At 38.6% G+C, this 25167-nt stretch overlaps 1 protein-coding gene across 2 annotated transcripts in view; it reads left to right on the top strand.

Moving 5' to 3' along the window:
• Positions 1 to 25167, top strand: part of STK4 (serine/threonine kinase 4) — a 90084-nt gene that overhangs the window by 19639 nt on the left and 45278 nt on the right. For both annotated transcript variants that reach the window (XM_043883555.1, XM_043883556.1), the window contains exons 6-9: positions 829 to 996; positions 3745 to 3882; positions 7346 to 7474; positions 8358 to 8544. In XM_043883555.1, the coding sequence (XP_043739490.1) occupies positions 829 to 996; positions 3745 to 3882; positions 7346 to 7474; positions 8358 to 8544 (622 nt within the window). The remainder of the gene's footprint in view (positions 1 to 828; positions 997 to 3744; positions 3883 to 7345; positions 7475 to 8357; positions 8545 to 25167) is intronic.

Genomic DNA, 25167 nt, shown 5'->3' on the forward strand with positions numbered 1-25167 from the left:
ACATTGGTCTTGGCAATGATTTTTTGGATATGACACTAAACACACAAGCAATAAAAACAAGAATAAAAGTGGGACTTCATTTAGATTTTGGTTGGGATTGAATTGAATTGTGTTGAGATTGTGTTGAATCATAAAATCAATTTGAAAAATACTCCCATCTTCATGATGTCATGTTTTAAAGTCCTTTTCTGCTCCAACCTTATATAACTATTCATCTGTAATTTCCTTGAGTGCTTTTTGGATTTTGTTCTTTACATTTAAAATTTTAACCTATTTGAACTTATTTTGCTGAAAGTATAAGTTAGGAATTCAGGTATATAGTTTTACAAATGAATAGACAGATGCCCTTTTTCCAGTCCTTCTATTATAATTATTTTTACAATACTTGTGCATCTATCTTGGGATACTTATACATAGGATACATTTCTAGAAATAGATTTCAATCAAAGGATATGGACATCTAAAGTTAATAAATATTGCTGAATTGCCTACTAAAACATTGTACCAACTTATGTTCCTTTATCGTTGTATTTTGATATCTGATTTTTTTCTATGCTATTATCCATATGAGTTGTTAGTAATCTTTTTAATTTTTTTCCATCTCATTTTAGTGTTTCGTTAACTGGTTGATAGTTATTTTTGTGTTTTAATAATTGATTGAGAATCTTTTATGTTTCAATGTCACTTGAATTTGTTTTGTGACTTACTTGATCGTGTTTGAGTATGGTTTGTGTATGTATTTCAAGCCCATGACAGTTACTATTGTTAGAAGGACTCTTTCTCAACAGTTTCAATGATTAATGTTGATCTCTCTCCTTTGTGTTTCAGGATACCATGGCCAAGCGAAATACAGTGATAGGAACACCTTTTTGGATGGCTCCAGAAGTGATCCAGGAAATTGGATACAACTGTGTAGCAGACATCTGGTCATTGGGAATAACAGCCATAGAAATGGCTGAAGGAAAGCCTCCATATGCTGATATCCATCCAATGAGGGTAAGGAAATGGACAGGAAACCAGTGGGATGGTCAGTTACTGGTGATAATGAGAAACTGAGTTAAATGAGTTTCTTGGTTAGGTACCAAACAGTAAATGAATTAATTAAATAATTGATAAGTGTCAATCTAGACTTCAGATGATACACTTCCACTAGTTGTAATCACTAATTAAGTCAAATGTAATCCACCCCTGTTCATTCTAGAGGTTGTGTATTGATATCCCTCTGGCAGGACTTGATTGGTTTGACTTGTGCAGTGTATATGTTTTTAGTAATTCAAGCACTCACATATTAAAAAAATTTTTTTAAATTTATTTAAAAATTTTTGACCGTGTTCCACAGCATGTGGGATATTAGTTCCCCAACCAGGGATCGAACCCACACCCGCTGCATTGGAAGCATGGAGTCTAAACCACTGGATCACCAGGGAAGCCCCCAGGGGCTCCTGTTTTAACATAACAACATTAATTGGAGCTGAGAAACAGTCCTCTCCCTTATACAGGGCATGGGCTTTGCACTGCCCTCCACAGTTCCCTGTTCACCCGTATCAGTTATAATGTATTGCTGTGTTTTCTCTGTTTTTCTTATGCTAGCCTTAAGAGGAAAGCAGATTATTCTTTTCAGCTCATATCGCTAACACCCAGCCTGATTCATTGGTTGTCTTCTTCCTGCCTGGCCTGGGTAGGGATTTACATCTGTGATTTCTAGAGGCTCTGTGCTCCCTGACCTCCGTCCAGTTCTGGAGTGTGAAGAGCACAGATTGTCTCCATTGACACTCCTTCAGTGTTTCTACATTAAGCGGTTTGACTTTGCCCACCTCTAGAACACCTCATCACAGCACTGTTACAAGACCTTGACTCCTGCCTTCCTCAGAGGCTCCAGAGTCTTTTCCATGCCACCCAGCTCAGCTCCTCCTCTCCTCTGATTAAGCAGTGCTTCTTTTAATAGACTTAACAGTTTTTTGTTTTTTTGTTTGTAAGCTATTCACATGCCCAAAGGTAAGCACCTCTCTTTTTTGGGGGACAGAAATAGAGAAGGATGGGAAGATGTACTGGCTTTATTTTTAGATTCAAATAACATAATTTAAGCTGCCTATTGCAAAGAGTTTTATTTTTTTTAAATCTGTACCTTTTCAATTGGAAACTCAATAAATAATTTTACAAGCATACCTTATGTTATTGCACTTTGCCTTATTGGATTTTTACAAATTGAAGGTTTGTGGCAACACTGCATCAAGAAAGTCTGTCAGTGCCGTTTTTCCAACAGCATTTGCTTACTTCATCTCTCTGTGTGACATTTTAGTAATTCTCACAATATTTCAGGCCTCTTCACAATGATTATATTTGTTATGGTGATCTGTGATCAATGATCTTTGATGTTACTATTGCAAAATAACTCCCTGAAGGTTCAGTTGAAGGTTAGCATTTTTTAGCAATAATTTTTAACTAAGGTATATACATTGTTTCTTTCGATATAATACTAGTGCATACTTAATAGACTACAAAATAGGGTAAGCCTAACTGTCATATGCACTGGGAAACCAAAACAATTCATGTGACTTGCTTTATTGTGATATTCACTTTATTGCAGCAGACTGGAATGGAACTTGCAATATCTCCTGTAGTTTTCTTTTTTGAAATTGTAGAATTGCAATGCAATGTAGTGGGCCAGTTTTTAATTTTCAAGTATGTGGAGTTGCCGTGACTTGGAGGTTGATGAATCCCTTGTGATTTGTGGGGACTTCTGGTTTTATGACCTCCTCGCAGTCACCACTTGCATCCAGTGGTGGGGGTAACTTTCAGGAAGGAGGGACATTTAACAGCTCTGGGGCTGAGGTCATGTTCAGGATATTGATGCTCTTAGAGCTCGCCTTTTCACTTTGAAAGGCAACATGGTCAGCAAAAAACAAACAAAAGTCACTGGATATTGTTTCAGTTCAATTTGGTCGCTCAGTTCTGTTCGACTCTGAGACCCCTTTGGCTATAGCACACCAGCCTTCCCTGTCCATCACCAGCTCCTGGAGCTTGCTCAAACTCTTGTCCCATTGAGTCAGTGATGCAATCCAGCTATCTGTTGTCCCCTTCTCCTCCTGCCTTCAATCTTTCCCAGCATCAGGATCTTTTCCAGTGAGTCAAATTCTGCACATCAGGTGGCCAGAGTGTTGGCGCTTCAGCTTCAGCATCAGTCCTTCCAATTCAGGACTGATTTCCTTTAGGGTTGGATGTTTATTGTTTAGGGGACAAGAATACATATGCAGGAGGGGGCGGGAGAAAAGAGAGGAAGAGGGGGCAGGAGAGCTGCATCAGATTCTCTAATGCAGTGGTTCCCAACATTTTTGGCACCAGGGTCTGGTTTCATGGAAGGTAATTTTTCCACTCTCTGGTTGGGGTGGGTGTTGGTTTCAGGATGATTCAAGCACATTACATTTATTATGTTGCCGCTGTTCTGACAAGATGTGGAGCTCAGGTGGTGACGTGAGTGATGGGGAGCAGCTGTAAGTCCAGATGAAGCCTCGTTCACCTGCCCACTGCTCACCTCCTGCTGTGCAGCCTGGTCCTGGGGGACTCCTGCTCTCATGGTCACACTTCCTCCTTTGAGATACTTAGATTTTTGTTGCAATTAGGATGGGCTTATAGAGGAGAAGAGGAAAATCATTTTATCAAACTTCGAACTTATGTCTAGTCCTGTTTTTATTGCAGCATCACTTTTATTTTGCCAAATCTTTTTTTTTTTTTCTTTCCAACCAGGCCATCTTCATGATTCCTACCAACCCACCCCCCACATTCCGAAAGCCGGAACTGTGGTCGGATAGCTTCATGGATTTTGTGAAGCAGTGTCTGGTCAAGAGCCCTGAGCAGAGAGCCACAGCCACTCAACTCCTCCAGGTATGACTCACCCTGGGATGCTGCCTTTCTCCCTGTTTCATTCACAAGTTATCCATCCAAGATGCTGTTGACCCACCCACATGGAGATGGGGAAGAGCTGTAAGGCATATTCCTTGCGTCCTGTGAGGTTTGAATGTAACTGCTTAGAAGAACATAGTAAAGAATGTTAAATCACTGAACAGGACAATCATGCAAGAAAATACAGGACCATATGAGATTAGAGAACAGGAATTGGCCGTTATTGAGCAGCTGCTGTGTGCTAGATACTTTACATGTTGTGCCATTTAATCTCACCCTGTGAGAGAGGAGTGTTATTTTACTTTTATAGATGAGAAAACAGAGATTTGGAGAGATTAGCTCATTTAGAGCCACTCGGTTGGTAAGCAGCAAAGCCAGGCTTAGGAGCTCAGTCTTTTTGACTCCGAAGCAGGAGTGCCATACCCAGTTCTGGCAAAGAACTGGGATCAGTGGTAGGTCTACCATTTTGAACTGGTGATGCCAGGACTGCTTTCCTGGAGGAGGTAACTTCTGACCTTGGGCCTTGAAGGATGGGTAGAATTTGGCAGGCAGTATGCTTAGTCGGCTCAGACAGTAAAGAATCTGCCCGCAGTGCGGGAGACCTGGGTTTAATTCCTGGGTCGAGAAGATCCCCTGCAGAAGGGAATGGCAACCCACTCCAGTATTCTTGCCTGGAAAATTCCATGGACAAAGAAGCCTGGTGGGCCGTGGTCCATGGGGTCACAAAACGTCAGACACAACTGAGCCACTAACACTTTCATACTTACTTGCTTAATATTTAGGAGCTTGGATTCAGGAGCCTGACTGCCCCGGTTTGAATCCTGGCTTCCTGTTTGCTAGCTCTGTGACCTTAGGCAAGTAACATAACCTTTCTATTTAGTTTTCTTATCTATACAGTAGAGATCAAGTACCTGCCCCATAAGTTGGTTGTGAAGATTAAGTGATACAATATGTGTGACTTTGAATAACATTTTCATATATTAAAGATAGTATATTATGGATTTGACATGTAGCTATTATTGAGCTAGGCCAGTGGTTTTCAGTCATGTCAGATCCATTGCTCCCTTACCAATACAAATTTTTTAATACTTATTACCTTTTTGGAATGAACCCCATAGATACTAAAATCTACTTGTGCCCATAATTTAAAAAGAAACAGTGTAATATCTGTGATATGATGGAGAAATATAAGGATAATTATTTATAATAAAGTAATATATGTGTTAATATAGAAACGCTCCAGCTTTACAACTTAGAGATGTAATGAAGTAATCAGACACCTGTACTTAACATCATGAATGAGTTTAAATTTAAGAGCAGTAAGAAGAACAGAAACCGTTCCATTCAAGAAACACAGGAAAATGAGTGGGTGGATACTAACAGAAATCTTATGTTAAGTAATAACAGAGCAGACTGATTTGTATAAGAGGAGGGAAATGACCTTATGGACTTGCCCAGTGGAGAGAACAAGGAAATAGTTACTCTTGCAGACGAGCTGAGTCCTTTTTCTGAGTAGTGGCAAATTCTTTTCCTGCCTGGATGAGGTACCGATACAGTTTTATAGAAAAGATATCTCCCATATTTCAATCCCACTACACGTTGAGGCATACTGTCCACTTCTAGAGTTCTTGCAAAGACCTTGGAGCCCATATCTTCTGATGGGTGGGAGGGAACAGAGAATGAATTGCAGACAAACACTGGGGACAATGTTAGAACAAGTTTGGAAAACAACAGCAACCCCCACCCTTCCAGAAAAGAATTTGCCTGTGTAACTTTCACAGCATAAATTTTTTTATTGTGTTATAAAGGCAAACAACAAAATCGTAAGATGATATTAATACTAAAAACTTTGAGCCTAGGATGGATGATCAGCAAGTTCCTACTGTATAGCACAGGGAACTATATTCAGTGTTCTGTGTTAAACCATAATGGAAAAGAATATAAAAAAAGAATGCCTATATGTGTATAACTTAGTCACTTTGCTGTACATCAGAGATTGGTGCAACATTGTAAATTAACCATATACTTCATTGAAAAAAAATTTTAAAAAAGGACTTCCCTAGCGGTTCAGTAGTTAGGACTCTGCTCTTTCACTGCCAAGGGCCTGGGTTCAATCCCTGTTGGGGAACTAAGATCCCACAAGCCACATGGTACAGAAAAAAAAATCCCAAAAGTTTTAAGTCCTTTTTTCTATTGAGGAAAGTCAGCAATATCCCTGTGTTTCAAGTGCCTTTGCAGAGGCATAATACTTGGGCTTAACATCTGTTACGTATTTGTGACCAGTTGTATTATTTCTGCAGTAACTATCTTTTGGCACTAAAATCTTTTTGCATATGCATGCATGCTCAGTCATTCAGTTGTGTCCAACTCTTTGCGACCTCATGGACTGTAGTCTGCTAGGCTCCTCTGTCCATGGGATTTTCCAGGCAGGAAAACTGGAGTGAGATGCCATTTCCTCCTCCAAGGGATCTTCCCAACCCGGGGATCGAACCCAAATCTCCTGAATTTTCTGCACTGGCAGGCAGATTCTTTACCACTGAGCCACTTGGGAAGCCGCCAGATCCTTTTTACCCAAATACATAGTTGGAAATGCTATAGGACATTGAATAGAAAGAATAAGCAAGATGAGTAACCTGTTCAGTGATTTCTAAACAGTGTCTTTATCCCACTTATGCCCGCCTCTCCGAAATCACCTCCCAAATTAACCAGACTATGCTTATCTCTTGAAAAAATTTGTCAGGGTACATGTATCAAAGTGTGTATGTACTCTGCGACATTTGAAAGGTGTGAAGAATCAGCTACGGTTTGTTTTTGTACGGGACTCTTCTGCATTTTAAACAAGATTGCTTGTGTCCCTGCTCCGTATCCTGTGTCCCATACAGTTTGTGTTCTCTAAACATTTTAACCATAAGCTCCCTACACATTTACAGAGCTTTCTCTAGCGGGGGGCGATGCCAGCCTGTTGAGACTCTCTAGAGTTGCTAGAAATGGAGGAAACATTCCAGCCAAGCCAAAAACCACATGGGCAAAATTGAACGTACCTGCTCAGAGTTATAAAGCGAGTGTGAGGTCAGTTCAGTCGCTCAGTTGTGTCCAACTCTTTGCGACTGCATGGACTGCAGCACGCCAGGCTTCCCTGTTCATCGTCAGCTCCTGGAGTCTACTCAAACTCGTGTCCATCGAATTGGTGATGCCATCCAACCATCTCATCCTCTGTCGTCCCCTTCTCCTGCCTCCAATCTTTCCCAGCATCAGGGTCTTTTCCAATGAGTCAGTTCTTCGCATCAGGTGAGAGTGTGCGTTAGGGTTGGCTGTTGTCCAAAGCATAAAGGGAACAATTAGATTCACTGGTTGAGTCAGCAAAGACTATAGAGGGCCTCCTCTGTGCCGGCTAGTATTTTGGCACCAGTGCCACGTAAACCATCTTCAACTTTTCTTGTTGAAGCACCCGTTTGTCAAGAGTGCCAAAGGAGTGTCCATACTGCGGGACTTGATCAACGAAGCCATGGATGTGAAGCTGAAACGCCAGGAAGCCCAGCAGCGGGAGGTGGACCAGGATGAGGATGAAAACTCGGTGAGTGCAGGCGTTGTGGTGGGCCTCAGGCGTTAATGCTTGTCACTTTGTGATTGCCAGCCAGGTAAGACGAGTCCGAGTTGTGGGATCTGCCTGGAGCTGGAGACGCTCCTCACCGCACCGTGTCCTGTCATGGACCTGGGCTTGCTGGGTGTATGTTTGTTCTCCCAGTGCTTCCTGAGACACTTCCACATTTTGTTCTTTTGCCTCCATATCTTTTCTTCAGTTTAACTTTTTATTCAGGAAAGAGAACATTCAGGTCTGAGGCTGTGTTTTTCTGTGCTCTTTTGGGGCATCTAGTATCCATACTAGCTATGTAGACTTTACATTGATAGACTCTCTCACAACCCTGCGATTCCACAGGTGTGTACCTTAGCTCCTTAGAGCAGTGTTAAAAAAATATGCAGGTTAGATATGCGGCTCTCATATGGATAAATGTATGCTCTTCTTTGGTTGCCTAGGAGTGTTCTCATGGAGTATAGCTTTTAGAAATTGTGAATCAATATACTGTCACCTGTAACATATATAATGGTGACTCAGCAGTGAAGAATCCACCTGCCAATGCAGGAGATGGGGGTTTGATGCCTTGGTCAGGAAGATCCTCTGGAGAAGGCAACCCACACAAGTGTTCTTGCCCATGGACAGAGGAGCCTGGTGGGCTACAGTCCATGGATTGCAAAAGAGTCAGACACAACTCAGCGACTAAACAACAACGACGTATATAATACTGTACACCAACTACACTTGAATTAAAAGAGTGTTCTTAGTTCTACGAATAAGCCTGAAATCCAGAAATATTTGCAACAAGATGAATAAGAGTAATTCAGAAAACTCAATCTTTTTAATCAAATTAGCCCTCATTTGGGATTTCCCCCTTTTCCAGGAGGAGGATGAGCTAGATTCTGGCACGATGGTCCGAGCGGCAGGGGATGAGATGGGCACCGTCCGCGTAGCCAGCAGCATGAGTGACGGGGCCAATACGATGATCGAGCACGATGACACCTTGCCATCCCAGCTGGGCACCATGGTGATCAACACGGAGGACGAGGAGGAGGAAGGCACGATGAAAAGTAAGGCTCCGAGTAGACAGGCTCACTTCACAGGCAGACCTGGTGCATTCCAGAGAAGGCCGATTCTCGCAGTCCACGTGGAGCTCCACTCTGTGGTTACAGTCTAAGGAGCGAGAGCGTTGGAGCCTTGGGGCAGCAGTGGAGGGTTGGAGGAGGGAGGAAGCTGGCACCTGCAGTCAGAGGCAGGAAAACAGCAGCAGTGAGGATTGACTTTCGGACCTGAATGGCCATTGGCTTGCTGAATGTCATCATTTTTTTTTTTTCTTTTTTTCCTTGATCTGCAGAGGCAAGCACATAGATTGTTTTTTCTTTTTTCCTCCTAAAGTGATTGTTTATTTTATTTTTAATTTATAGTGTTCATTATTGATTTAAGTGATTAGGTGACTGTTCGTATTGCCCAAATCAGTGGTTCCAGTGGTTATCTGGTCTACTTGATGTGGGTGGTCTTTGTCTATGTAGACAATCTAGCTGGTGTGCTGTGGTATTTCATAGTGGTTTTAATTTACATTTCCCTATTGACTAATGCTTTGGAGCATACTTTCCTGTAGTTCTTGGTTATTTGTATCTCTTCTTTTGCTTCTCCCTCTTCTCCTTTGTATATTGTTATACATTTTACTTCTAGAGTAGTGCATACATCATTTTGATGCGTAATTCAGAGTGTAGTGAAACTGAGCTATTTACCATATGGATTATCTTCAGTCTGTTGTCATGATCTTTAGTCTGTGTGTCTAAATCAGGTTTATGAATTCTCAGTCAGTATCTTAAGGATGAGTGTACATATTGAAGCGTCCTATCAATCACTTCTAGTTTAAACACATCTCTAATGTTGCTGATCATTTTTATTTGGCCTGTGACTGAGGCCTTATACCTGTGCTCAGTTCCCATCGAAGGGGGCCATCCTCCCCTCTCCTTTGAGTTATTTTCTTTTCCCCTTTCTCTCTGCATCACAGACCAAATCACAGAGGAAAGGAATTTGGGAGTACAATGTGGTAATAATAATAATAGAGTTGAATTCTAAACATACAGTGTAGCCTAAACTCTGTGTAGGTTTAAAGCATTAAATACCTATGGTCTTTTCATCATTTTTTTTTTTACTTCATCTTTTTAAAACTTTGAGTTTTAAACTTCTAGATCAGGGATTATTTGGCAAACTATGGTCCACAGGCCAAATCCGGCCTGCCACCTGGCTTCGGCAGTTAAGTTTTCTTGGAACACAACCATGCCTATCCCCTTGCTCGTTGTCCATGACGACTTCCACTACAAGGACAGAGCTGAGCAGTTGTGAAGGAGACCAGGTGGCCCCTAGAGCCTGAAATGTTTGCTGTCTGATCCTTTACAGACAGAAAAAGCTCTCTGACCAGCGCTTTAGACCTGCTGCTTTGTGACTCATTCATTCATTCAGTAAACTTCTCTTCAGTGCCTACTACTCTATCCCAGGCACTTCACTAGATGCTGAGGATACAGCAGAGAATGAAGAAACAGTCTGTGCCCTGAAAGAAGTCGTTGTCTAGTCTGGGAGACAGACCATTTAATTATACTTCAGCGTACAAAATGGGCTTTAAAGCAGAGGTAATCTGAGGGTGTTGGCGAAGCAGAGTGGAAGACTATTTAACTTAGGCTGGGGATTACTGACAAATCCTGGAGGGAAAAGGCAGGGAGGCTGGCAGTGAGTAGGGTGGGTAGAGAGATGCCAGCAGAGGAAGCCGGGTCCACAGCGTCCAAAAGGCAGTGGGTTCAGGGGAACCGCAGCTGGTTTATTGCAGCTGGAACAGACCGTTCCAGGGCTTTGGTTCTCAGGCAGCCCCCTCGAATTTTCACCTTCCAGGTCTGTGTATTTATAATCAGCCCTTTGTTTCTGAAGGGAAAAGGTTTTCTTGTTTTCTTTTTTCTAGTTTGGGGCCCAGGCTCATCATCTGTGTTTGACTATGGGTCAGAATTATACAGATGGTGAAAGAGTTGTCACACTGCCGATGGATGTATAAATTGCTCTGACTTTTCTGGAATGTAGTGTGTATCAAGAGTTTAAAAAATGCAAACCTTTGACCCAGTAAATTCCATTTCTAGGAATTTGGCCCAAGAAAATAATTGAAGATCTAGGTAAATTAATATTCCAGCTTTATAAAAGTAAAAAAATAAATTAACATGTTAATATGTTCATAGAAAAAAAAGACTAAAAAAAAGAACCAATCAAAAGGCTAGAGAAAAATCAACCAAATATTAAAAGTAGGTAAAGGGATTATAAATAGGTACTTTCAATTGTGTTTATTTTCCAAGTTATTTTCTAGAGTTATTCTCAGAGGAAAAAAATACCACCAAAAATACTGCTGATATTGTAGTGTATCCTGTAAATTATTAATAGGACTTTGAACTCTGCATTTCCTTAAGAATCTTTATTTTTCTTCCTTCTTAGTCCTTATATTGTTGTTTATGGCCTTAAAAATGGATATTTACAAAGAGTTTATGGGCTTGCCTGATGGCTCAGATGGTAAAGCGTCTGTCTGCTACCTGGAAGACCTGGGTTCGATCCCTGGGTCGGGAAGATACCCTGGAGAAGGAAATGGCAACCCACTCCAGTATCCTTGCCTGGAAAATCCTATAGACAGGGGAGCCTGGTAGGCTATAGTCCATGGGTTGCAAAGAGTCGGACACAACTGAGCGACTTCACAAAGAGTTTATAAAAACATTTTCACTCCCTGCTAGTCTCAATTCTTATTACAGAACTGTTCTTAGGGTATATTTCATCCCCTGAATGAAAGATTTGGTGTTCCATAAATTGTCAAGTGAATGCTATGTACTAAATTTAGTTTTTCTTTTGCTCTTTTAAGTAGCTAGCCTATGTAATTTGTTAGGTTTGTTTGTTTTGCAGTAATGAGCTGCTGACTCCTGGTTCTTTTCATTGATTGACTCTAAATGCTATATCGTCTCCTTGTTTTAAGGGCTTTAATTATGAAGATGATTATAATCCCTATGTAATATAACTTGGCTGACCCATTAATGGGTGTTGTGCATGCACGTGTTATGGAAAATCTGCCTTTTTTAAATTTAAAGAATTCATTTTGTTCCAAATGTAATTGTCATATTTTAAGTGCTCATTAATTCAGTGGGTTGTTTGTTCAATTTCTGAGCTTGGACAGTGTTAGAATGTCTAATGAGAAACATGCATCTTTTATTATAGCCATGAGGGAAAAACCCACTTAAAAGCCTCAATAGTCACAGCTAAGTGACATTAAGTAAACTTTGTTCACAATCTGTTTCAGGTTGTATAATTCAATTTTTGAGTCACAGGTTAGATTTGCCACTTATTTTGAGATCTTTACTCGTTACTTTAGGAGTTGTTGAAACTTTTCACTATGGAAAATTAAAATAATTTTAATTTTCAGAGTAATGTCATAACCTCTATGCAGAATAATGTCATAACCTCTATGGACATATAGCCAGTTTCAAAAATAACTCACTGCCTATCATATTTCAGCCTTATGCCAAAAAAAATAACAAACTGAATTAATTTAAAGCAGATCTCAGACATTAGACCATTTCTTCAGAATTGATTTTTAAACATTTAAAGGAGACCAACCAAGCCTGACTCAGAAACTGTGTTAAGTTGGACAATTCTCTTTCCTTGTATGGGCCTCACTGCCCCTAATCAATAAAAGCAGAGTTATCAATCTTAGTTTTTCCCTTGTCCCTTATAGTTCTACTTGCCCACATGTTTATAAAAATTATAGAACTCATGACTAATACAGAACTGAAGTTTCTGCAAGTTTAAATTTTGTGATAATAAATAGGCTTTCACTTACTACCTTAGAAAAGGTTTGATATTGCAATTGCCTCTATTCTTATTTACTGTATTAAAAATTATTTGTGTCAGCAGTATTCTAACAGTATCAGTACCCTCTCATAAAAGAAATTAGTTCACCCCTAAGTCCTCTCATTCCAGCAGATCACTCCTGTTCTTGACCATATGCCTGTATAGTTCCTATATGATAATAATTTGCCTAGATGTTCTACTTTCTGATTATTTTCTGCTGAAAAAGCATATACATTTTCCATGTTGTTTGCATAGTCCTTTTTATATTCATCACACTTAACAGTGTTTTTTGGTCATTTACCCATTGCTGGGCATTTTGGCTGTGTCTAGTTTTTCACTAGTATAAATAACTCTGCAGGGAACAAACATCCTACATATAAATTTTGCCTTCCTTTTAATGTTTCCTTGGAAAAATTTCCTAGGAACAATTTTTGTTTGAATAACTATTTAAACAACGTAATGTGCATGTGCTACCATATTGTCCTCCAGAAGGCTTGTACCAGTATACATTCCACAAGGATTAATAGCAGTTATCAGTATCCTTTGTTTCTCCCCTGGACGGCCAGCTATTTCCCCTTTATAGTTTCCATCTTTTAAATCTCTCTGTGCTACTTCTTGAGTGTTTTCCCTGGGTTTATCTTCTAATTCTAAAATTCTTTTTTGAGTCATGTCTAATCAACTGTCTGACCCAGACATGGTGGTTTTTTCAGTAGCTAATATTTGCTTATAGTCATATGACTAGTAAACACTGGAGTTGGAAATTGAAAGAACTCCCAAGTCTATGGGACTTCCCTGTAGCTCAGATGGTAAAGAGTCTGCCTGCAATGCAGGAGACACAGGTTCAGTCCCTGGGTCAGGAAGATCCTCTGGATAAGGGAATGGCAACCCACTCCAGTATTCTTGCCTGGAGAATCCCATGGACAGAGGAGCCTGGCAGGCCACAGTCACAAAGAGCTGGACACGACTGAGCGACTAACACTAAAGTTTCTTAATCGTAGTCCCAAAGTCTATGCTCTCTTCATTCTACTGAACTTCTGGTTTGTTTGGGAAGCCTATCCTTGTGTTAATGTGTATTGTGTATGTGTGTACATGCATACACACACACACACACTCAGTTGTGTCCTACTCTTGGTGACCCCTTGGAGTGTAGCCCGCCAGGTTCCTCTATCCATGGAGTTTTCCAGGTAAAAATACTGGAGTGGTTTGCCATTTCCTTCTCCAGAGAATCTTCTCCACCCAGGGATCAAACCCGAGGCTCCTGCCATGTCTCCTGAATTGCAGGCAGTTTCTTTACCCCTGAACCACCGGGGAAACTGTAATGTGCATTAGATCCATAACATAAACCTATCAAAATTCATGTTAAGACTGGTGTTGGCTTCTGAGGAAATTCCAGAGATATCTTTTTTTTTAAAAAGAAATAGTTGTTTTTTATATATATTAACTGTACCCCAGAGGATAGACGTTATAACTGGTAATGATAATCATTAATGATTAGGCACTTAATATCTACCAGGTGTGGTGCTTAATCCTTTGTAAGCATCTCATATATTTTAATCATTGCAGCCATGCTGTGTGGTTTTCCATAGCCACCTCCACCCTTTCAGAGCAGCAGAAACTGAATTGCAAAGCGATTAAGTAACTTGCTCGTGATTACATAGTGAGCAACAGAAGAGCCAAGACCTGGGGCCAGATGCATCTAATTTCCAGGCTCATGCTCTTAACCATTATGTTACCCTGCCCCTCAGCAGAGCCCCTTCATTAAGTTGTGGAGGGACAGGACCAGGGCGTCTGATGGGAGGCCTAAGCTTGCCATGATCCATGCTGGTAACTCACCTCTCTACATGTTTCCTCAGGATTTCCAGAGGCAGAGAGCACAAAGTTTTCTAAGGGGACCCGCCTCTGATGATTCTGTTAACATCTGAGGGAGTGTATCTTGGTTGTATGTGTCTGACTACCATAAAGAATCAGATTGCAGTTGGAGAGAGGGTTGAAGAGGGGTGCGATATGCTTGTTTTATGAGAGACCCCAAGAACAACCTTTCACAACCACAAAGGTCAATCATGGCCCACACTACTTTGAAAACCCCTGTCTGGATAAAATGCCAGTTTGGGGATTTGGGTAGGCTGCTTCTGTGTGTCTGTGTCAGTGGGGTCCTATTTTTCATTTTGCATAAGGACTGGAGAAGAACTTTTGCCCCCCATGATTTGAAGTTCACATTCCTGAGATGACTTGAGAGGGTTCTGTCAGTCACGGTCGTCATACTTTCTCTGCACCAGTAGAGGGACCTCTGTCATAGGTTATGAGTTTAAATGGTATTCTCACTTGTGTCCACAAATCCCCTTTCTATGGAAGGCTTCATTCTAGATCAAGGCTGTGAGTTATTTATTTTAACATCTATTTTAAGTAACTACAGCAACACTAGGACAATGTCTTTATTTTATTTAGGTAGGAGTTTGAATACCTCATACTTGGCAAAGTTCAAGTAAGACCAAAGTCGGTCAGAACGTCTCAAAATAGTTTAAACTTTTCCTCTCTCTTCCCAGATTTCTCGGTAGCCCTTAACTAGAACTGAGGTGTTCTTTCTGCAGCATGGTACCATGCATATAGTTTTGAAACTATCATCTGCCAAAGTGTCCCTAACAAAGTAACTGAATATATATATATTTTTTAAAAACTTAAAATTCTTCTGCAGAAACTGACTTGGGAAAAGTTATTTTATGTATCATAATAAACATTAACAATGACAGTTTATATCTTTTCTTGTGTGGCCACTTTAGTTTTCCTCTAATTTATTTCTATATTGACTTCACAAATCCAATACTTTCTTTGAGAGTAGATGTTGTCCTTTTTTTTTTCTTTCTTTTTTTGTTACTGGTTTGCAGTGGTTCTTTGTGTGTTGGATACTAATTTTTCATCAGTTATATGCATGGTAAATATTTTTTCCCAGCTAGTGATTTGTGCTTTTAATTTTTCAGGATCTTTTCTTAGAAAGCAACTTTTGTTTTCATGAAGTCACATTTGTCAGAATTTTCTTATACCATATGTTTTTTTGTGCCTTCTTTAAGAAATTCTTAATAATGTATTTTAAAAAATTTTATTTTTATATTGGCATATAGTTGATTTACAATGTTGTGTTAGTTTCAGGTGTATGGCAAAGTTATTCAGTTATACATACATCCATTCTTTTTCAGATTCTTTTCCTGTAGGTTACTACAGAATATTGAGTAAGGTTCCCTGTGCTGTATATAGTAGGTCCTTGTTGATTATCTATTTCATATGTAGTAGTTAATTTTATATGTAGTTAATCCCAGACTCCTAATTTTCACTCCTCCTACTCTTTTGGTAATCAAGATGTTTACTAGACAATGCATGGTGATCATTTCATAATGTATGCAAATTTCAAATCATTATTTAATACACTGAAACTAAAATAATGTCATGTGCCAACAATATTTCAATGAAGAGAAATTCTTTGCTACTCAAATGTCTTAAAAACTGTCTCCTATTTTTTTTTTTTCCTAAAGGTTATAAAGTTTTACTGTCCACATTTAGGATTTTAATATATCAGATATTTTTAAAAATTTGCAATATGAGCTATAGTCATCTAATTTTATTTCTTCCATGTGAAAGATTTGCTTTTCCCTCCATTCAGATCTTTGGTCCTGTTACCTTCTCAGGCCTTCCTTGCCTATCTATGAAAAATAAATTCTCCTTCTCTTACTTGTTTTTCTTTTCAATTACAGGTTATTACTGAAATTTGTTCATGCCAATTTTAGTATCAGTCTATGAAATTTTGTAAAATACCTCTGGGATATTGACTGAATTGCATTGAATACACAGATTAATTAGGCAGAATGGCCATCTTTATGATGTTAATTCTTCCTATTCGTGAATATAGTTTTATCTTCTCGTTTGGCTTATATCTTCTATTCTTAGATAACTTTATAATTATATCCATAAAGATATTTTAGATCTTTTTGTTAATTTCTGTAGATTATTTTATTTGTTCTAATAGGTTTTTTTTTTTTTAATGAAGACAATCTAATTGTCTGTGAATTGCATTCTTAGTTTTTCCTTTTGATCTTTTATACTTAATATATTTTTCTGTCTTACTAAGACCTCTAAAAATAGAGGTGGTAGTGGGCATTCTTGTCTGATTCCTTATCTTAAAGAAATTTCTTCTAGTAATTTCCACTAAGTCATTGTAGTGGATCTGTATATTATCAAGTTAAAGGAGATGTTGTCTATTTCTAGTTTAAGAGATTTCTTTTTTAATCAAAATTGGTAATAAATTTTATTGTTAGTTTTTTTGGTTGAACACAGCTGTTCAGTTTTCTTGCTTACTAATGTATTCAACTAACATTATAATTTTTTCTCGAAGTTCAGTTTTCTCTGCCTCCTACAGGTTTCATATGTGGGACATTGGAAATGTTTTTTCCCAGTTTGTGGCGCTTTGTGCTTATTACATATTTCTTTTTTAACTCTTGAATTATTCAGAAGTGCTTTTTAAAAACCAAATTGTATGAATTTTTTAAACTACTTACTTTAAATTTTCAATTTCATAGAATTATAGCTAATGAACACGTTTGACCTAATATGTCAGTAGTTTTTGTTAAATGTTGTTTGTGTGCCTTAGAAAGAATGTGTGTTTTCAAATTGCTTGTAGGAATCTATATGTATCTGGTAGATTTAGCTTACTAATTGTCTTCAAATATAGCTATTCAGAACTAATCCTTGATATTTGATCTTTTGGTTTCTGAGAGAGAGATGTTAAAATTGTTACTCTGTGGTTGTGATTTGTCTATTTATTTTTGTTAATTTTGAGATTTATATTTTTTGGGGAGAGGTCTTTTGTATTTTGAGGTTGCATTGTCTCTGATGCATATAGATTTAGAATTGTTAACTCTTCCTGGGAATTGTTCCTTTTATATTTGACTCTCATAACTTCCCTGAGATACGGGTTTATCAGTTATGAACTTCCTGCCATACATAATGAGGAAGTTCAAGTTAGAAGTTCAGTGTCTTGTCTAAAGTCACCCTAGGCAAGCCTTTGGCTTCTATCCTCATTGCTTCTGTGATTTAGGGCATCCTGTTAAAAATTGTGAGAAGCCTGCCTTTCTTACCTTTTGACACCTATTTCCAGAATCTTCAAACGTAAGACTTTGGTGTTTTGGGTTATCAAGACTCACAACTGTGATAAGGTTTTATAGCTAGCTAGCTAGGTTGACTGAAGGATGATAACGCAAATGTAATAAGATGTTAACATTTGAGGAGTCTGAGTGAAGGTTATCTGGATAGTCTTTGTAACCTTGAAGGTTTTGTACATCTGGTACATCAGCATAAAACTACATTATTTTTAACTCATGATTTTCAGTTTTTAGAAATAAATCTCAAGAGGATTAATTTGAGATATAAGTTTGAAAGTGCTTCACTTAACAGTTTCCTAATAAAATAATATCTAGAGGTTGCTGGTTTCTACTGATTCAGGTATTACATCTGTCTTTAATACTGATAGAAATATGTGCTTCAGAAAATCAAGCATATCCCACAGATTTTTTTAAAAAAATTAGCAGCCCTCTTAATTGAAAAAAATTACAGCATCCATTTTTTAAATTGAGGTATAGGTGTTTTACAGTGTCGTGTTAGTTTCAAGTATACAGTACAGCAAAGTGATTCAGTTATATTAATTATTAATATATGTCATTCAAAGTAATATATTGGGCACTGAAGATCATTAGTAGTGCTATGAAGATAATGAAATTTTGTTATATGTGAGGGGTTTTTTTTGGTGTGTCTTAATATGCAGGAAAACGGCTTCACCATTTCATCCTCAAGCAAGCATCTTTTCTTAAAGGAAGAGAATTTCTTCTGTTTTACTTCATCTTGATCAAATAGGATATTATAATTAGGAGCTCAAATGAGAATTTCTACGTCTATATAAGAAGTAGACAAAGAATCCAAGATTTTAAAACATACTAAAAATATTTTATCACATAAACTGTGTTGTTATACTTTAATGATACTTTAGAGTATCTTTGAAAATAACAAAAAATTTTTTTTTCAGAGGCAGAGATAACAAAAAAATCTTGGAGCAATTTGAGCCTGATTGGCATAAATTTGTAGTTTAGCAGTTAATGCTTTTGTCCCAGATGAGGAAATGACAGGCCAAAGGAGGACCCCTTAAAATATGTACCTCATGTGCTAAAGATTTGACACGCAGTGGTTCTCCCTTCCAAGACTCATTGGCTATGATAAATGGTTTTCTTGTCCTCACTGCATTCCCAAGAGATACATGATGGCCTGTTCCTCTCCTTATCTCCAGGCTGATTAGGCCATTGATTAGGCAGAACTTGGACCACTGAATTAAAAGATTATTTCCACTGACGCAAACCTTTTAAACTAGACTCAGTGAACTAAAGGGAGGGACTGGATGGTTAAACTAGACTCAGTGAACTAAAGGGAGGGACTGGATGGTTTCCATTTGAAACTTAAATTTCTAATTGCATTCTAATCTCTTGTTGTTCAGGCTCTAAGTCGTGTCCAACTCTTTGAGACCCTATGAACTGCAGCACGCCAGGCTTCCCTGTCCATCACCATCTCCTGGAGTTTGCTCAAACTCATGTCCATCGAGTTAATAACGCCATCCAACCATCTCATCCTCTGTCGCCCCCTTCTCCTCCTGCCTTCAGTCTTTTCCAGCATCAGGGTCTTTTCCAGTGAGTCAGCTCTTCTCATCAGGTGGCCAAAGTAGTCCTTCTAATGAATATTCAGGGTTGATTTCTTTTAAGATTGACTGGTTTGATCTCTTTGCTGTCCAAGGGACTCTCAAGAGTCTTCTCTTGCACCACAGTTTGAAAGCATCAATTCTTCAGCGCTCAGCCTTCTTTATGGTCCACCTGTCACATCTGTACATGGAAAAACCATAATTTTGCTTATACGGACCTTTGTTGGGAAAGTGATGTCTCTGCTTTTTAATACGCTGTCTAGGTTTGACATAACTTTTCTTCTAAGGAACAAGCATCTTTTAATTTCATGGCTGCAGTCACCGTCTGCAGTGATTTTGGACCACAAGAAGATAAAATCTGTCACTGCTTCCACTTTTTCCCCATCTGTTTTGCCATGAATTGATGGGACTGGATGCCATGATCTTAGTTTCTTGAATGTTGAGTTTTAAGCCAGATTTTTCACTCTCCTCTTTCACCTGTATTAAGAGGCTCTTTAATCTCTTCAAAATATTATTTTATTTTTTAAAGATGTCTTTGCTGTGGGTCATTTTTAAAGTTTTTTATTGAATTTGTTACACTATTGCTTCTGTTTTACATTATGGTTTTTGGCTTGTGCGGCATGTGGGACCTTACTAAGCTCCCTGACCAGGAATTGAACCCACATGCCCTGCATTGGAAGGCAAAATCTTAACCAATTGGACCACCAAGGAAGTCCCGAAATGGAATTCTAAAGCATCATGGCATTATTAACTTAGAGCAGTTCAGAACTATGTTTTGGGTAAACTGCTGTGATAGTATTATGTGATAAAAACTTTATGTATTCATAGTTTCCCAGAAAGTCCTAGGTCTTGTGAAGGCACCTATTGTTGTGAGTTTGCTCATGTTAAAACCAAAGTCAGGATCTTGTTGAAATGATTTTATTTCAGCATCATCCATCAGATGCTAATTTCAGAGCCACATAAGATGGAATTCTTGACTCACAGCCTGTTTTCTTTCCACCTGCAGTTTTTTGAGAGGACTTTGTAACACTGCTTCCCTTGTGTTTTCTCTGTCTCATTCTCTCAGACTCAGATTTTAATATTTGCAAGGATGGTAAATAGGACATAAAGTACTACCGAATTTGTTTTAAAGCTTCTTTACTACAGTGACCTTACTGTCTGATTTCAGATCCCTTCAGATTGTTTAAAACTATCATCAGAGAATATTTGTATTCTCAAAAATACAGTCCATATATCTTTGTCATGCACAGCATCATATGAGAGTTTCAGATAGCATCAGTGTGCTTGTATGTACCAAAGCTAAAAGCTAAAACATGTAGTTTGGTTAGAAACGTATCTCTCAGTAAGGGTAGGAGAAAGAAAAAGGAGTAGTAGGGGGAACATTAATTTTTGGAATCAGAATCTTTGGTTTGAAACTTTGTTCAGAATCTTATAAACTTTATCAAGCTTTGGCAAGTTACTTCCTTTTTTGGAGCCTCAGTTTCCTAGTCTGAAAAAGTGCATAAAAGAGCATAAAAGTTCCTATTTTGTCAGATTAAGATGGTAAGAAATACTTATTTAAAATGCTTAGCATAGAAAAGCTTAAAAAGAGTAAGTACTATGATATTTGATAGGGTATGACAGTGGGTTTTTGTGTTTGTTTTTTTTTAGTGTATGATGGTGGTTTTTTTTGTTGGACCTTCAAAAATTCCTTCAACCAGAGCTACTTTTCTGCATTGTAATTCCTTTTCTCTTGCTAGTCATGTTTTTTTCGTTTTTACTCTTGGCATTAATGGTATTTTATAAGTGCCACTTCTGTGGCCCTGACTTGAAGCTGATTGATCTAAAGGAAGGTCACTTGTCAATTTCAGTAATGTTTTTAAAATGTGGAGGAGGGAGGGTAGGAGGGAGACCTAGGGGGAGAGAAAGACAGATTAATTCTAATTCCTTGGCAAAAAGGTAACAGATGTTTTGAGACTCTGTTAAGTAGTACCTCAAAATATGAGACTGTAGATTTTAGAGGCTAGATTTTGGATCCTTGTGAGCCTTCCTTTTTGAAGTTTGAAAAGGTTATCTTAATACTGTGGGATTTACTACCCACTTGATTTTTTTTCCATCCCTGAAAGATAATCTCTGGCGTTCACTGAGCATTTATCAGAAGCTCCCTCTAGGGTGGGATTCACAACAGAAGAGCAGAAATCTTGGTCTTTAGACTATTCTCACAAATAATTTTTGCACAAGTAATTCAAGGTCATCCTGCCAGAGCGGAGACTAAATCCTAATTGTTTGTGCAGTTTTTCTAATTACGTCCAGATGTCGGGCTCACTTTTATCTTTGGAAACCTTCTTGATTCTTGTGGGATGAGCCAAAAAGCCCAGACACATGGTGCCTGAAAATTCGTTCAAACCCCTCATTGCCAGACCACATATTAGGATGTGAAAGTACTGGATCTCAGGGTGACGTGGCTGAAGGTCTCACAGTCTATATTTTGGGGAAGATAAGGTGCTGCTCCACTAGAGTTAGGTTGGTGAAAGGAGAGCCAAGAATAGCCATGGGGGGAAAAATCTGTTTTCCAAAAGAGGGTAGTCATAATGAAGATCAAAGGGAAAAGTCCAAAAGATATTCTTTGGCTCTTATGTCTAAGAGGCTGATAAATCAGTTTTGATCAGTTAGGGGAATATATTTTCCTAGTGCTCTAAGCTTTCCGACCTGCTTACCCTTGTTCAGCAAGAAGACGGAGATGCATTATGATCAAATTAAATGGGTCCCAAAGAAAAAGTAGATGATTCTCTTAAATGTTTATGCTCTAAAAAATATCAGCTTGGAACCAGTATTTGTTAAAAAGAAATATTTAATCCCAACCAAATAACATTTATTATGTATTCAGTATGTGCCCTTACTGGGTAGTGTACAAAAAGCCAAATGAGACGTTTGTGGCCAACCAGGAATTTGTAGATTGGAAGGAGATGATGACATTTGTCGTCATCGTTGTCTAACACGTATGGAGTGCCTACCGTATTCTTAATGTTCTTTCTAATTCCTTCTGTATCTGGAGCTTTACCCTGGGTGCTTCTGATAGTGGTATTTATGTTGATATCACTTAGTTAAGGAGGACCTTTGCAGAGGCAAGTAGTAATGTTAAGCCAAATACTGGGTAAGTGATTCAGAGAAGTGTTAAAGGATTTGTGAGAACTTAGGTATACACAGAGGTGGGAGGATGATATTCCAAGCAGGTGCAGACTCAGAAAGGAGGGGGTATGTTATATATTAAACATTCAGTTTGGCTGAAGTGTGTGGGTGTTGCCCAGATATTGGAGGACCTTGAATGCCAGAGCAAGAAGTTTGAACTTGGTCTTGTTGGTAATAAGGTAGTTCAAAGACATTTTGATCAGAAAACTGATATAGCAAAGGGTTTTTTTTAAAAGGAGATTCAGTTGTATGATAATGGAGTTTGAAAAGACTAGGAACAGTAAGACCAATTAGGAAATTGTTGCAGTAACCATAATTGAGTATGGATCACTCTCATCTGTGAACCTTTTGTGTCTTTTTGGGTAAGCCGCCTCTGTTGCTCTAGTCAGTAACACCTTGAAATCTGGATTTAGATCTCTTTGAATAGGTATATGGTAGCATACTAGACTTAAAGAACCAGAGCATCATTGCCCAGAAGTCAGTTTACATAGAGGCAGTTACCAAAACTGGTTCTTAGAAGAGTTATTTGGGTTGGACTCCAGGGAACCTTGTAACTTAATCATTCTGACAATTCTTAGTGGTTTCAAAGAACATTCAAAGGAATATTTATGGCCACATACAGAAACTTGGATAATAACTTGTGCCATTAGATGGGTTAATACATGTAAAGCACTTAGGTGCCCCAGTCTTGAAACCAAAAACCACACACATAATGAAAGTTAGATTAAAAAACAAAACAATAACCCTATGATAAGGCATATTATTCCATGCTAGAAGAAAACATGTGAGAGATTTCTTGTTTTCTTGTAAATATTCATGCATGAAACAGAGAAGAAAATGGAGACTTTTTCCAGTTCTGTATTTTAAACCAGGTAGAAAAGAGTGACTGTAGAAATTAAGGAAAGAATAGATTGACCATTGTGGATTACTTAGTGACAGTCTTAAAAATGAACATTTTAAATGGAAGGCCATGAAGTTTAGTGTCTAATAGATGGTCATTCCAAAGGAAAAGGGCCTCAGTCTTTGGTCAGGCTTCTTCCCAGTTATGAGTGCCTTGGCATTGTGTTATAGTTCATATAAATCCAGAAATATAAGTAAATAGGGAAAAGGGGTCCTTCTGTTCTTTTAATTGAGTTATTGATATATAATTCACTCATTTAACATGTACAGTTCAGTGAACTAATTTTTTATGGACTCACCATGGTCTAATTTTTTTAATTTATTATTTTTTAATTGAGATATAATTCACATATAAAATCCACCATTTTAAGGTTACAGTTCTGTGGTTTTTAAGAATATTTTAGCAGGGTTGTGCAGTCATAACCACTGTTGAATCCCATACATTTTCGTTACCCCTGGAACCAGTGTCCTGTTAGCAGTCACTTCTCGTTACCCTTTTCCCCCATCCCAAGGCAACCATTGATCTGCTTTCTGTCTCTTAAGGATTTGCCTATTCTGAAAGTGTTATATAAATGGAATCATGCAAAATGCAGCCTTGGTATCTGGCTTCTTTCACTGAGTTTATGTGTTCAGGGTTTGTCAATGTTGTAGCATATATCAATAGTTCATTCCTTTTCATAGCTGAATAATATTCCATTTGTATGGATATACCCGATTTTGTTCAAAATCTAATTTTCGAACATTTAGATCACCCTCTAAAGAAACTCTGTATCCATCAATCCTCACTGCCCCAATAACCCTAGGCAACTGCTAATCTACTTTTTGTCTCTGCAGATTTGCTTGTTCTGAACATTTCATATAAATAGAGTCATAGAATGTGACTTTTTGTGACTGGCTCCTTGCATTCAGCATCCAGTTTTCAGGGTTCCTCTATGTTGTACCATGTGTCTGTATTTATTTTTTATCTACAGATAATACTCTATTGTATCTATATATAGACGTTGTCACATTTTATTTACTCCTTCATCAGCTGATGATTTTTGAATTGTTGTGTCCTTCTGCTTTTACATAGCATTTTTTCAAAGAAAACTAAATATAAGATACAGTTGCTTATGAATTTGCCCTTTTGTGGACTTTGACAGATTGTCCATTTAGCTTACCAGGTGCTGCTTACAAAGAGAAACAGGCCTGTCATAATGTAGGAATTCAGGCTTTCCTTGCATCAGATAAAAGAATCAGAGCAAGACATGGCTATTTTCCGAGTTTGACTTTTCTATTGAGTCCATTCTCCCAGTGGCTTCAGGTTTCTGGTATTATCATTCAGTGGAACGTCTTCATTTCCTGGGATACACCTGAGAAAAATACCGCAGCTCACGTTGAAACTCAAAGCCCACCGGCTGGCAGAAGCCCTGGGGACAGCATTGTCTTTAGTCAGCAGGGAGCGGTTCTCTGACACCTTTCAATGTCGTCAGGCTGTTGTCCAGCGTGCCTGATGGTCTCCTCAGGAGTGCTGAAAGAAGAGTCCAGAGATAATGTTACTGGGAAAATTCCATTCCCCCAGTCTTTCTGCACTCAGCCTAATGGCAGTTTGGACATGTCAAGAATTTTCATTTTGATTTTAGAGCATTTGCAATATGAGAGGCAGCCTTGAAGCCTGATGATCAGGGTTCAAATCCTATCCTTGTATAACTTAGGCAAATTTCTCATCTAGAAAGTGGAAGTGATAGTGGTGGTGGTGGTTTAGTTGCTAAGTTGTGTCCGACTCTTCTGACCCCATGGACTGTAGCCCGCTGGTCTCTTCTGTCCATGGGATTTCCCAGGCATGAATACTGGAGTGGGTTGCCAGTTCCTTCTCCAGGGGATCTTCCCGATCTGGGTTCTCAAAAGATGGGAGGACAAAGGGAAACAATACATCGTGTAGCACATGGTAGGTGCCGACAAGGGCAAATCATCTTCCCTCCTACTTTATTTACATGGTGTTCGTGAAGTTTGGATGGCAACATCCTGTGGAAGCATCAAGTCA

This window comes from Cervus elaphus, chromosome 23, assembly GCF_910594005.1.
Source record: "Cervus elaphus chromosome 23, mCerEla1.1, whole genome shotgun sequence".
Classification (NCBI taxonomy): Eukaryota; Metazoa; Chordata; class Mammalia; order Artiodactyla; family Cervidae; genus Cervus; species Cervus elaphus.